The 15,192-nt window shown below is 39.8% G+C and overlaps 1 protein-coding gene across 1 annotated transcript; it reads left to right on the top strand.

The window, feature by feature from the left end:
• The first annotated feature begins 787 nt into the window (after nucleotides 1–787).
• LOC132594470 (X antigen family member 5-like) lies at nucleotides 788–11,887 on the top strand. The gene is made up of 4 exons (XM_060292047.1): nucleotides 788–895; nucleotides 4,059–4,167; nucleotides 9,059–9,184; nucleotides 11,843–11,887. The coding sequence occupies exons 1-4, from the start codon at nucleotides 788–790 to the stop codon at nucleotides 11,863–11,865; spliced, it is 366 nt and encodes a 121-aa protein (XP_060148030.1). The 3' UTR covers nucleotides 11,866–11,887.
• Nucleotides 11,888–15,192: the final 3,305 nt, after the last annotated feature.

The raw sequence follows: 15,192 nt of genomic DNA, 5'->3' as shown, positions 1-15,192 counted from the left end.
GTGTAGATGTATTTCTGGTGTATCTGTGGGGAGCAAGGTGATCTCCGCGTCTTAGTCTTCTGCCATCTTCCCTGAGTAATTTTGAATCATATGCTGGACGTTTTGAATATTAGGTTCTGAGGCCTGGGCTTATGCAAATCCTATGGAGTATATTGTCATTTCGGTTTTAGCAGGCATTCTACTCATTTCACAGGCAACTACCACAGCCCTTGTCATAGTGGGGGCTGGGATAATGGAAAACGGGCCACAAAGGGGAGAGGGGAAGTTGAAAGTTGGGAGGGGCTTGGGGGCGTTACTTGAGGTATCTGAACCCTGGAGGGACCGGAAGTGCAGACGAGTACAGATCCGGGAGTTCTCTGTGGGGTCCCGTGGAGGGGCGGGGAAACCAGCCCACGCAGCACGTGCGAGACGCAGTGCGCATGCTCAGGGCTGCACGCCTTCCCGTCGGCCCTTGTGTGGCGTGTGCAACGTCGTCTGGGTGCGGAGCTGCGCGCATCGCGTCTTAGCCTCTCCGTTCTTTCTGCCTGGCTGAGACTCACCAGGTAGGTCCACAGATCTGTCCTGCTTGGAGTTTAAGTGTGCGTGTGTGTGTGAGGGGGAGCCAGCGGGCTTCGGGCGGGTCAGGCGGTGCGATCTATGGCCTCTGAGGAGGAAAGCCCTCGAGGTCGTTGTCCTTCTCACCACAGGTGTCATGGCCACCATAGCTCTCGTCCTGGTGGCTGGAAAGGGAGGGCGGTGGGCGGTGGGCGGTGGAGGTTAGGGAGGTCAGATGAAGGTAGAGCGAGTCATGGCGGCGTTATTTGCAGTATCTGGGTCCTGGAGGCCCTGGAACTGCAGACAGAGCACAGAATCCGGAGTCAGCAGTGGGGCCCGGGGCATGGGGGCGGGGCGGGAGGTAAAGGAAAGGCCTAGACACTAGACCAATGTGGGGTTGTAACGGCATCCTGAGATTTGTAGTGCCCCGAACAGGGTGCCAAGGAAGGAGAGTGCCTCATAGGAGTCTTTACTGCAGCCGCTCAACTCTGCAAGTGCAAAAATAGCCGTAGGCAATATGCGAACGAGTGAGTGTGGCTTTGTGTTCCAAAAGAATTTAATTAGGGTGGGGGCAAGGGCTTGGTAAACAAGAGTGTGACGAAAGCAATAGTCCCTGAAGTTTTAAATTTCCAGTAGTATTTTACTAAATGTCTCCATAATGGTGTATGAAGTTGTGAATCCAAAACTCATCAGAAATGTGTTCTTGTCTTTTACTATGTTTTTTTTTTTTTTTTTTTTTTTGCTGTACGTGGGCCTCTCACTGCCGTGGTGTCTCCCTCTGCGGAGCACAGGCCCCGGCCATGGCTCACGGGCCCAGCCGCTCCACGGCAGGTGGGATCCTCCCGGACCGGGGCACGAACCCGCGTCCCTTGCATCAGCAGGCGGACCCTCAACCACTGCGCCACCAGGGAAGCCCTACCATGTGTTTTAAGGTGATTTTTCTGTCAGCTTGGCCATGACATAAACAATTGCTTTTGCAAGTTGCCAGATTTGGTGTGATTGGAAAGCACACACATTTAAATTACCTTGAGACTTATTTTGAAAATGTGTTCAATATTACAAAAATAGTATACATCATCATTTGGCCACAGAAGTGTTCAGATATAATTATTCTCTTAAGTGCATTTTCCAAATGACAATGTTCTGTTTTCAGTGGGAAATATGAGTCGGAGAATAAAGTCAACATACAGACCTAAAGAAAGACGTGATGATCAAGGCTATCCCAGGGCAGTTGGGCCTGTATATGTAAGTGTTTTAACATTTGATGATTTTTATTAGTAGAAATTAATTTGTGTGCAAATGTTGTTGAACTAATATAGATACAGTGATAAAGGTCTTCCATGTGATAAGGAACATTGATCCAGGAGGATTACACTCTGGTGTTGCCTGGATGAATGCTGTTACGTTCCTGGGGAATTTGACTGATGACTTCCTTCTCATGCTTATTAACAGATTGCACACAGCCATCCTGACATAGATTAAAATAGCTTCCAAAGTCCTTGTGGGTAACAGTTTTCTTGGAGTAGCCTCTCTGTGGGAAGAGGAACTTTGTTAAGAATAAGTATGCTGGGAGCTCGAGGCTTTTTAGGGCATGAGCCACCTCGTCTCCTAGCATGGACTTGTAATACAACTTTCTCTGCTCCAAAAAAAAAAAGTGTACTGAATAGTATTTGAAAAATGTCTTTAGATTTATTTATGATCAAATGTATCTTTGTATTTTGTATATTTATACTGTTGACGTGTATTAGTAACAAAACTTTTCATTTGCACACACACACACCCATAGTTCCAGCAGCCCGGTGATAAGCAACCTCAACAAGAGAAGCCACTAACTAAAAGTCAGGACATTATACTTGGTCAAGAGAAAAAGGATGAAGGAGCATCTTCACTTCAAGGTGAAGGGAAAGGGAAGAAGAATGCTTGTTGGGGGTGTGTGTGTGTGTGTGTGTATGTGGTGTCTCATGCATTATGATATACCGGTCAGAGAAGGAAAGAAAACAATAGAAAGGGATCTCAAACATGGCCTGAAAATTGGCTGGAGAAGTGAAGAGAGTATAAGTTGCAGCTTAGGGCAATCCCTCACTATAATAAATTTTCCCCAATTTATGAATGAGAAAATTGAGGCTAAAGGATTGGGCTTATCAAAGAGCACTTGGCTTTTGAATACAGAATCTGTATTTCACTCCAGAGTTTGTGTCTTCCTACCATGAGTGTTGCTGTAAAAAAGGTGAATGATTTTGCTCAAAGCTCAAATGTCTGTACTGTAATGTAGCTCGGTATTGCCCCAGTTCAATGTAGTAGGATAGAGGCTCCAGAAATGAGTCGTGCATGATGGCCATTGTTTCTGTAATTGATATTTTTACATGGTAAGTTTGATAAAAGCTGGATAGTTCAGGAGACTGGCATACAAGTAGCTGGTTTAGTATGATTTTTTATAAGTGTTTTTTTTTTTTTTTTTTTTGCGGTACACGGGCCTCTCACTGTTGTGGCCTCTCCTGTTGTGGAGCACAGGCTCCGGACGCGCAGGCTCAGCGGCCATGGCTCACGAGCCCAGCCGCTCCACGGCATGTGGGATCTTCCCGGACCGGGGCACGAACCCGCGTACCCTGCATCGGGAGGCGGACCCTCAAACACTGTGCCACTAGGGAAGCCCTACTATGTGGTTTAAAGTGATTTTTCTGTCAGCGTGGCCATGACATAAACAATTGCTTTTGCAAGTTGCCAGATTTGGTGTGATTGGAAAGCACACACATTTAAATTACCTTGAGACTTATTTTGAAAATGTGTTCAATATTACAAAAATAGTATACATCATTATTTGGCCACAGAAGTGTTCAAATATAATTATCCTCTTAAGTGCATTTTCCAAATGACAGTGTTCTGTTTTCAGTGGGATATATGTGTCGGAGAATAAGGTCAACATACAGACCTAAAGAAAGAGGTGATGATCAAGGCTATCCCAGGGCAGTTGGGCCTGTGTTTGTAAGTGTTTTAACATTTGATGATTTTTATTAGTAGAAATTAATTTGTGTGCAAATGTTGTTGAACTAATATAGATACAGTGATAAAGGTCTTCCACGTGATAAGGAACATTGATCCAGGAGGATTACACTCTGGTGTTGCCTGGATGAATGCTGTTACGTTCCTGGGGAATTTGACTGATGACTTCCTTCTCATGCTTATTAACAGATTGCACACAGCCATCCTGACATAGATTAAAATAGCTTCCAAAGTCCTTGTGGGTAACTGTTTTCTTGGAGTAGCCTCTCTGTGGGAAGAGTAACTTTGTTAAGAATAAGTATGCTGGGAGCTCGAGGCTTTTTAGGGCATGAGCCACCTCGTCTCCTAGCATGGACTTGTAATACAACTTTCTCTGCTCCAAAAAAAAAAAAGTGTACTGGATAGTATTTGAAAAATGTCTTTAGATTTATTTATGATCAAATGTATCTTTGTATTTTGTATATTTATACTGTTGACGTGTATTAGTAACAAAACTTTTCATTTGCACACACACACACCCATAGTTCCAGCAGCCCGGTGATAAGCAACCTCAACAAGAGAAGCCACTAACTAAAAGTCAGGACATTATACCTGGTCAAGAGAAAAAGGATGAAGGAGCATCTTCAGTTCAAGGTGAAGGGAAGGGGAAGAAGAATGCCTGTTGGGTGTGTGTGTGTGTGTGTGTGTATGTGGTGTCTCATGCATTATGATATACCGGTCAGAGAAAGAAAGAAAACAATAGAAAGGGATCTCAGACATGGCCTGAAAATTGGCTGGAGAAGTGAAGAGAGTATAATTTGCAGCTTAGGGCAATCCCTCGCTATAATAAATTTTCCCCAATTTATGAATGAGAAAATTGAGGCTAAAGGATTGGGCTTATCAAAGAGCACTTGGCTTTTCAATACAAAATCTGTATTTCACTCCAGAGTTTATGTCTTCCTACCATGAATGTTGCTGTAAAAAAGGTGAATGATTTTGCTCAAAACTCAAATGTCTGTACTGTAATGTAGCTCAGTATTGCCCCAGTTCAATGTAGTAGGATAGAGGCTCCAGAAATGAGCCGTGCATGATGGCCATTGTTTCTGTAATTGATATTTTTACATGGTAAGTTTGATAAAAGCTGGATAGTTCAGGATACTGGCATACAGGCAACTGGTTTAGTATGACTTTTTATAAGTGTTTTTTTTTTTGTTTGTTTGTTTTTTTTTTTTGCGGTACACGGGCCTCTCACTGTTGTGGCCTCTCCTGTTGTGGAGCACAGGCTCCGGATGCGCAGGCTCAGCGGCCATGGCTCACGGGCCCAGCCGCTCCGCGGCATGTGGGATCTTCTCGGACTGGGGCACAAATCCGTGTCCCCTGCATCAGCAGGTGGACTCTCAGCCACTGCGCCACCAGGGAAGCCCTAAAGTGGTTTTTAAAAGGTGGTTAAATCCTTCTATGGTTAGGAAAATCAAAAGATTAATTATTCTAAGTCTAACATGAGACAGACATTATTTCTCCTGGATATATATAGTATTTTGAAGCAAAACATTTACATAACTTAGGCCACTATTAAAGGTTTGTAGAATATGACTGGCAGCAATGCCCTTTCATTTCTTTCTACCCCATTTTCTTTATTCTCATTGTATATTTGACTGTTATTCATAAATAATTTTACTGTTATTTTGGTTATTTTATTTATTTTTTTTTTGGTACGCGGGCCTCTTACCTCCATGGCCTCACCCGCTGCGGAGCACAGGCTCCGGACGCGCAGGCCCAGCGGCCATGGCTCACGGGCCCAGCTGCTCCGCAGCACGTGGGATCCTCCTGGACCGGGGCACGAACCCGCATCCCCTGCATCGGCAGGCGGACCCTCAACCACTGCGCCACTAGGGAAGCCCTACTATGTGTTTTAAGGTGATTTTTCTGTCAGCTTGGCCATGACATAACAATTGCTTTTGCAAGTTGCCAGATTTGGTGTGATTGGAAAGCACACACATTTAAATTACCTTGAGACTTATTTTGAAAATGTGTTCAATATTACAAAAATAGTATACATCATCATTTGGCCACGGAAGTGTTCAAATATATTTATCCTCTTAAGTGCATTTTCCAAATGACAATGTTCTGTTTTCAGTGGGAAATATGAGTCGGAGAATAAAGTCAACATACAGACCTAAAGAAAGACGTGATGATCAAAGATATCCCAGGGCAGTTTGGCCTGTGTTTGTAAGTGTTTTAACATTTGATGATTTTTATTAGTAGAAATTAATTTGTGTGCAAATGTTGTTGAACTAATATAGATACAGTGATAAAGGTCTTCCATGTGATAAGGAACATTGATCCAGGAGGATTACACTCTGGTGTTGCCTGGATGAATGCTGTTACGTTCCTGGGGAATTTGACTGATGACTTCCTTCTCATGCTTATTAACAGATTGCACACAGCCATCCTGACATAGATTAAAATAGCTTCCAAAGTCCTTGTGGGTAACTGTTTTCTTGGAGTAGCCTCTCTGTGGGAAGAGGAACTTTGTTAAGAATAAGTATGCTGGGAGCTCGAGGCTTTTTAGGGCATGAGCCACCTCGTCTCCTAGCATGGACTTGTAATACAACTTTCTCTGCTCCAAAAAAAAAAGTGTACTGAATAGTATTTGAAAAATGTCTTTAGATTTATTTATGATCAAATGTATCTTTGTATTTTGTATATTTATATTGTTGACACGTATTAGTAACAAAACTTTTCATTTGCACACACACACCCCCATAGTTCCAGCAGCCTGGTGATAAGCAACCTCAACAAGAGAAGCCACTAACTAAAAGTCAGGACATTATACTTGGTCAAGAGGAAAAGGATGAAGGAGCATCTTCAGTTCAAGGTGAAGGGAAGGGGAAGAAGAATGCCTGTTGGGGGTGTGTGTGTGTGTGTATGTATGTGGTGTCTCATGCATTATGATATACCGGTCAGAGAAGGAAAGAAAACAATAGAAAGGGATCTCAAACATGGCCTGAAAATTGGCTGGAGAAGTGAAGAGAGTATAATTTGCAGCTTAGGGCAATCCCTCGCTATAATAAATTTCCCCCAATTTATGAATGAGAAAATTGAGGCTAAAGGATTGGGTTTATCAAAGAGCACTTGGCTTTTCAATACAAAATCTGTATTTCACTCCAGAGTTTGTGTCTTCCTACCATGAATGTTGCTGTAAAAAAGGTGAATGATTTTGCTCAAAACTCAAATGTCTGTACTGTAATGTAGCTCAGTATTGCCCCAGTTCAATGTAGTAGGATAGAGGCTCCAGAAATGAGTCGTGCATGATGGCCATTGTTTCTGTAATTGATATTTTTACATGGTAAGTTTGATAAAAGCTGGATAGTTCAGGATACTGTCATACAGGTAGCTGGTTTAGTATGATTGTTTTAAAGTGGTTTTTAAAAGGTGGTTAAATCCTTCTATGCTTAGGAAAATCAAAAGATTAATTATTCTAAGATTAACATGAGACAGACATTATTTCCCCGGATATGCATAGTATTTTGAAGCAAAACATTTACATAACTCAGGCCACGGTTAAAGGTTTGTAGAATATGACTGGCAACAATGCCCTTTCATTTCTTTCTACCCCATTTCCTTTATTCTCATTGTATATTTGACTGTTATTCTTAAATAATTTTACTGTTTTTTTTTTTTTTTTTTTTTTTTGCTTTACGCAGGCCTCTCACTGTTGTGGCCTCTCTTGTTCGGAGCACAGGCTCCGGACGCGCAGGCCCAGTGGCCATGGCTCCTGGGCTCAGCCGCTCCGCAGCATGTGGGATCTTCCCAGACCGGGGCACGAACCCATGTCCCCTGCATTGGCAGGCGGACTCCCAACCACTGTGCCACCAGGAAACCCCTATTGTGGTTATTTTTTAAATTTAAAAGTTAAATAATTTTACTTTGTTCTACATGGGATTTATTTATGGAAAGTTACATATAGGACCTTTGGACCTAAATATAACTTTTGTTTATTTTAACGAAGTAAGTTTCTGGCTACCCCAGTAGAGCGTGGCTGTCACAACTATAAGATTTGTCATGGGCCTGCAAATGCACTGAGCTAACTCTTCAGAAGATTACCTTTTAATTGTAATTGAAATCCTATACGTGGTATAGACTTCAGGCTTTGTAAATAGCTGATGCTCACTGCTTTTAGTACACTTTAGCAAAATACAGAAATTATACGTTTATTATGGTTTATTCTTAGACCATTTAAAATAAAGGTTTCATAATACAGGAAAACAAATATGTAAAGTCCATTTCTAGTTTCTGCTAATGATGCAAAAATAACCCCTTACTGAACTGTACACTTAAAAATGGTTAAGATGGTAAGTTTTATGTTACGTGCTTTTTAAAAATATTTTTTTGTTCTTTTGGCCATGTGGCTTGTGGGATCTTAGTTCTCTGACCAGGGATTGAACCTGGGCTCTCAGCAGTGAAAGCACAGAGTCCTAACTACTGGACCACCAGGGAATTCGCTGTTATGTGTTTTTAAACCACAATTAAAAATAAGATCACTCTTGTCTTCCTGAAGTACAATGTAGTTGTCATGTATTCTCTTTAATTTTTACTTTATATTTCTAAAAACATAAAATTTACAGAAAATTTGCAAGAATAGTACAATTAACTCATAAACTTTTCACCTAGATTCACCGATTGTTAATAGTTTTTACCACATTGGTTTCATATCCGCTTCCCTTCCCCTCTATATGTATACACACACACATACACACTTACTGATATGTTTGCTCTTATTACTACTGAGTCATTTAGATAAAGGTTCAACTATCATGACCCTTTACCCTAAGTACATTAGTGTATGTATAGCCTGAGAACAAAGAAAAAGTAATTCTCTTGGCTCTAATCACTGTACAATTATCAGAATCAGGAAATTTGACAATGAGAATATGCAATCATTAAATACACAGTGTATATTCAAATTTCCCCAGTTGTCCCAATAACTTCCTTTATAGAATTTTTTTTTATCCAGAGTTCAGTCCAGGATCATGCATTGCATTTAGTTGTCATGTCTGTTTAGTTTTCTGGCATTCATGACACTTGACATTTTTGAAGAGGACATACCAGTTGGTTTGCAAAATGTTAATCAGTTTGAGGTATTTTTTAAGACTTTTTCCCCCACTCAACATTTATCGTTGTCTGCTCATGCCATGTAATATGCTAAGTACTAATAGGAGACATGGTTTCAACCTTGAGCTCACAATTTAGTCGGAGAGACCCAAACGAATCACTGATAAGTACAGTCACAGGTACAATATGGATAAGTACAAAGGGAGCACCTAATTTGTCTGAGGGCAGTCTTGGGAAAGGAAGAGGGTAATAAAACCCTGTTTCTTGTAACAGACTCCTGAAATAATGCTCTTGGGATTCTCATGCATCACATTTATTACCACACTAGCCTAAGGCTTTTACTTCATAACACTGAAGGAGTGAATATTATCATTCCCTTATTTATATCTCAAGTTTTACTTCTTAAATTGATAAACTTTTTATTTGCAAGGTCCTGCCCTGGAAGCTAATCAGCAGGAACTGGCTCAGCCAAAGACTGGGTGTGGGTGTGGAGATGGTTCTGATGTCAAGAGGAAGAGACTGCCAAATCCAGAGCCCATTAAAGAGCCAGAAGCAGGTATGTTATCTATTATGCATGCAAATTATAGGGTGTCTGTTTTCCACAATATTATATTTTTAATAATATAAAGATAACATTACTGTTGGTTTAATAGCAGAGTTCACATATAAAGCTGATTTGAAATGTAGTTCAGACCTTAACTATCAGGTATAGAAACAAATTGGGTCAAAGCCATATTGAATTATAAAATGAAAGCATTTTCTTACTTTTAAGTATAAGCCCTTTAACCAACAGTTAATAATTTTCAGATGCTTTTATAGAGATCTGCATTTAACAAACGTGTAATGCATTTGTAACACACATCAGTTTGTATGAAATATGCTGAAGCGCTGAAGTAGGTTCCAGTACCAGCTCCAACATAATTTGTGTGACTCTGGGCAAATCCCTTAATTTCTAAACCCATCTTTGCTCTTATAAAAATAGTGACTTCAAATCAGATATTTAAAAATTATTTTCAATTCTCATTTTTACTTACTCTGGTTCTGTTGCATAGAATACAAAGATAAGCTGCTTTATGTGATTTTGTTTATCATAAATCATCAAATCCTGACCTGAGTCAAATTACATTTGAATTGAGGTTTCATCACTACTAAGAAAATGAACTAACACTTTGCTTGATATTTGTTATTCTGTTGGAGTTCTGAATGCCTGTCCTCGGATTCTGTTGAATTCTGAATTATCTGGCTTTTAAAGAACAATTGCATTTTATTTTTTCTTCCAGTTTTATTGATGTATAATTGACAAAAATGTGAACAATTGCGTTTTATTTTATTTTTTTGCGATACGCGGGCCTCTCACTGTTGTGGCCTTTCCTGTTGCGGAGCACAGGCTCCGGACGCGCAGGCTCAGCAGCCATGGCTCACGGGCCCAGCCGCTCCGCGGCATGTGGGATTTTCCCGGACCGGGACACGAACTCGTGTCCCCTGCATCGGCAGGCAGACTCTCAACCACTGCGCCACCAGGGAAGCCCAACAATTGCATTTTAAATCCTTCCCGGAATGAAGCCTCAGATGACTGAATAATAAAATATCAAGAGACAGTCTAGTCTCTGGTCTCTGTGGGTGATCAAGTAGAGAGTGCATGTAGTCAGTGATGGTCAAGGTGACTGTTAGTAAGATACCTGTGCTGAGCGCGCTCCCTGTCCCCACTGTCAGTCTTAATGAGCTACTGTTCCTAATAAAATGTGGATAGTATGATATAATCACCTCTAACCATGTCAAATGTGTGAAAATTTTGCTCCTTGAGGCATCAAATTGTTAAGATTGAATTTCAAAGACCGTAACTGAAGTACTTCCTGAGTAATCAATTTAAGTGTGTTTTACATGTGTGTTTTCCAAATTACTGACCATTAATCACACAGCTTCTGAATTTAAAGGAAGCACTTGATGTTTAGAGAAGAAATTACCCTGCATTAGTCTTCTAAATATTTTCACTTTACATTCCTGGTCCATTCCAGACTCTTTACGTTAAAAGATAGTTTTCAGGCTACTTTCAGGAACCTACTGAACATGGCTAAAATGTACTCATAGGAAGATCATAGCCTTAAATGCATAGGCTGTTAAAAAAGATAATAAAATTACATGAGCATCCAATATAAGAAAATAATAACAAGGCAACAAAATAAATCTAAGGGGAAGAGGAAGGGGATTCTTAATAAAAGACAGGTATGAATCATTAGGAAAAGGAAAAATAATACAACTAATAAATCAATGAGATTGCTCTTTTAGAAAATATTTGTGAATAGAAGATCCACTAGTTTAAATAATCTTGCAGAAAACAGACAAAAGGCTAAGTGTACACAATAAGGATTATGAAAAAGACACTAACAGATATTGACTATATTATCTTTCTGTCTATCTAGATATTTGGCTCTCCAGGTTTTTTTCCTTTCTCTCCACCCCACTTCTGTCCTTTTTTTTCTTCCGGACTGTGAGACATGGTACTATTTTCCTTCACAATGTGATGTTACTTTTGATGGTAATGACTTAAAACTAGTGTAACCATATAATTTATTATACAAACTGGAATGCTTTTAGGTGTGTAGAGAGTCACTACTCATAGGAGTATGGATGAAAACAGGGACAAATGGTTAACCTACTACTATGTAAGGGCTAAACTGGCTCATAGAAAGTTTTGTACTTTTCCACAGTAGAGCCAAAACAAATGCAATACTAGCCTTTCTGTTTTCCATTTAAGCAATTCTAAGTGTGACATTACTGTTTTAGATATGCTATATTAAGAATTTTTTTCAAGTCAAAACATTTAAATGAACTTTTTAAAAGTTTCTTTTGTTTCTTAGGTTTTTTATTTGTTGTTTGGTTGGATTTTTACTAAAAGTATAAAAAAATGTTGCTTTCTACTTAAAACTACTTCTGAATGGAAGCATTGGGCTTAATCAGTTCTGAACTTGAACAGTCTCTTTGTTTCTCTGTACCACTAGAAAGAGTGATGTGTTTAGCAAATATTGTTGAAGTGCCTGAAAGTCTACCTTCAAAGTCTCTACAGAAGTTTAACTGTATATAAGCCAAGGGTCACCCTTAGGGTTCTGGTTTTAGTCCATTTTATAAAACTAAGACTGTAGTGTCCTCTGTATCCCTTTAGCGTCATCTGAATAAAGTTCTAACTAATATTCCCAAATGTTATGTTATCTTACAGGTGAAGGGCAACCACAGGTTTAAATGAAGACAAACTGTAACCATGCAGGCTGTTCTTGTGTTGGAAATGTGACTGTAAAATTCACTCAGTAAAGTTTTGCAGTTTTGTCCAAAGAAGTCTTGCATGTCTTCTGTTAAATTTATTCCTAGGTATTTGATGCTATTGAAAATTGTACCTTTTTTTGGAAACTTTATATTTTGTTTGATCTGGTATATAGAGACCTAATTTTTATGTGTTGTTTTTTCTACCCAGCAACCTTGCTAAAATATGCTTATTAAGTCCTAAAGTTTATCTTTAGATCCTTTTCAGTGTTCAACATACATAATCATATCATCTTTGAATAATAATGTTTTGTTCCTGCCATTTTAAACATTACAGCTTTTATTTCCTTTTCTCATTTTAAAGTAGATAGTAGATAGTGGATATCCTTGTTTTTCCCTGATGAGAAATGGAAAATTTTCAATATTTCACCATGGTGTTTACTGTGCTTTTCTTTTGGTAGATACACTTTATCAAAGTCATTCTATTTTATTATTAATTTGCTTAGAGTATTCGTGTTGATTACATGTTGAATTTCACCAAACACTTAAAGTGCATTTATTGAGATGATCATAAGATTTTCCCCTCTATTAATATGTTAATGGGTTGAATTAAATGGATAAGTTTCTATGTTTAAGCCAACTTTATATTCCTAAAATAAACAGTTTGGTCATGAGTAATCTATGTCCTAATAATTTGTTTAGGATTATGTGTGTCCCCATGAGTGACACTAGCCTATACTTTTATTTCATGTACTCTCTTTGACTTTGGTATCAAGGTTATGCTAGCTTCATACAATGAGCTGGGATGTAAAACCTCTTCTATTCTCTAGAGCTTCAAGGCTGTGAGTAATGTGGGGCCAGGCTTTCCTGTGATCAGCTGTTTCTGAATTGCCTTTCTCTTTGAAGATTGGACTTTACTTAAAAGGTAGAGACAGAAGGGGCAGCTCCAGGTTGCCATCCCTTCAAACTTTGTGAGGTGCCCATCTTCCCTGCAAGATACCTCTAATGATGCTGTCACTCTGAAAGCTACCTGCTCCTGTTTCTATGCTGATACCAATCTCCTGTACACAGAAAGTTAAAAGTCACGGCTCTGTTAACTTGCCTAGATGATTTTGATCTGTCCTGTATGGTCACGAATGGCTGACCAACCCTGGAGCTGTGTACAGTTATGACCATAGCTTCATCTATTGAGTTCTATAGATCTATAGATCTATAGTTCTATAGTTCTATAGATCTATAAATCAATCTATAGTTGATTTACTATAAAAACTCACATTTATAGAGTATGTACTGTTAGCCATTTTTGTGTGCTAGATTCTGTACATGTATGACCTCATCAGATCCTCACAAAGAAAGTCAGAGTTTTCACAAAATTGAGAATCTCTGACCCCAGTAAAAAGCAGATTGGGGGTTCGAGTTCGAAGTTCAAAACCCTTGCTCTTTTCTCAGAGTAAAAGCTCCTGAAGTGTTGAGTACAGAACTGATGCTGTATATGATGACTTCAGTTATAATGTGATGTTTTTATAAGATTTAATTTAAATTTTAAAAATATATAAAATTGTTTGACTTAAAAGGCTTTGTTCTTCTCTTGAAGGAAGGGTTTCCCAATATATGAAACACAGACCACATACTGCAGATGAAGCGTTGCCCCAGATGGTATTCCAGACGAAATCATTGATATTAAAAACAAACATTTAAAAATAATAACATGCTTATCTTATAGTGCTACAGAAAAATATAACTAGAACACTAAACCTTTTGGGGACAGTTTGTGGAGAGACAGAGAAAAAAACTTATGCCACAGGCCTCATGGCAAAATGCCACAACATCCCCTGCAAACACCCCTATCCTTCCAAGTTATTCAGAGGTGGGGAGGGAGCAGCCACAAATCTCTATTTCCTCTGCAAAATCCTCCACTGGCCTGACAGTCACAGATCACACTCAGAAGCCCCCAACTGCCTGATTCCAGCCTTATACCCCTATTACTGTATACAATGAGAGCAAGCTACATCTCTGAGCTCCCATTTTTATTTTAACACTCCAAAAAAAGGTTCTGAAGAAAAGACCTTGCTCAGAATCCATCCTGCTTAAGGAATAATAAATGCAATTATTTCTCCCTCTTAATACAGGTTTAAAGATATTTCCTCACCCAAAAGGACTGAAAATCTATGGTTCAAATAAAAAGACTAAACGTAGGGTATCCCAGTTTGCTACAAAATATGTGAGAAGTCCCTAGGCTGTAGAGTTGGATGAAAGGATTAGAATGTAGGTAGAAGAGGGAAAGGGAGCAGGGAAATTGGCTGAGGCCAAACGACTTGGGTCCTACCTATTCTGTCTGCTTATAGGCCATGGCATGAAATAGCCATTGGTTTCGATCCTGCCTCTGACACGCACTGTGTGATGGTGGGAAAGGTATCTATATCCTTTGGTTGTGTTTCTCCATTTCCAAAATAGGGATTAAAATATTTACACTAAAGGATTGCTGTGGTGAAATAAGTGAGGTAGCATATGGATACATATGGTGTTTGTCATGGGGGATATTACACTGGTGGGGCAGAGAAGACACATAAACAAAAGAGCAGTTGAAGTGCAAAGGAGGAACACAGGGAAGGAACCTAGAAAAAAAGTGATGAGTGGGGTGGCCACAAAGCAGGAGGAAAACAAGGAGAGGAGACTCGTGAGGGTGAAAGAGGCCAACTGGACTTCCCACACCCACTGATCTCTGGGTTCACATACTTGGTTCTGTTGATATAAGGCTGAGTGACATCTATGCCTTACACTTAAAACTAAAATAACCAGATTGGCAGTGTTGTGTTTAGTCAAGAAGTATTTATTGAGAGCCTAGTCTGTTCCTTAGCCCCTTTGTATATGGGAAGGCTTTAGCGAATTAGCCAATGCAGCCCCTGGAGGCTGATCTGAGAAAGCAGCAGTGACTAAGGTTCATTATAAATATAAATGTGGGCAGTACACTGGTACTAGATGATTCTGGCAAGAGTGTGGGTAAAGGGCACAAGCTCCCTGTGCCAGAGATTCCCAAGATCACCCTCAGGCTTGATGATCTGTTAGAAGGACTCACAGGACTCAGAAGCTATTATATTCATGGTTTGGTTTATTACAGTGAAAGGATACAGATTAGAATCAGCAAAGGGAAAAGGTGTATGGGATGGAGTCCAGGAGAAACCAGGTGCAAGATTCCTTTCCCAGGGGTCCCTTCCCAGTAGAGTTGCATGGGGACATGTTTGTATATTCTCCCAGCAATGGTGTGGGACAATACATGTGAAATGTTGCCAACCAGGGACGGTCATCTGA

Source organism: Globicephala melas, chromosome X (genome assembly GCF_963455315.2).
Source record: "Globicephala melas chromosome X, mGloMel1.2, whole genome shotgun sequence".
NCBI classification, from domain to species: Eukaryota; Metazoa; Chordata; class Mammalia; order Artiodactyla; family Delphinidae; genus Globicephala; species Globicephala melas.
This window is presented reverse-complemented; position numbering and strand designations above follow the sequence as displayed.

Bases quoted from the DNA above. Each gene is read 5' to 3' on its own strand.
- LOC132594470 (XM_060292047.1), top strand. From the start codon at position 788: ATGGCGGCGTTATTTGCAGTATCTGGGTCCTGGAGGCCCTGGAACTGC. The intron at 896-4,058 runs GTAAAGGAAAGG...ACACACCCATAG, and splicing joins GCATGGGGGCGGGGCGGGAG to TTCCAGCAGCCCGGTGATAA. The intron at 4,168-9,058 runs GTGAAGGGAAGG...TTTATTTGCAAG, and splicing joins AGGAGCATCTTCAGTTCAAG to GTCCTGCCCTGGAAGCTAAT.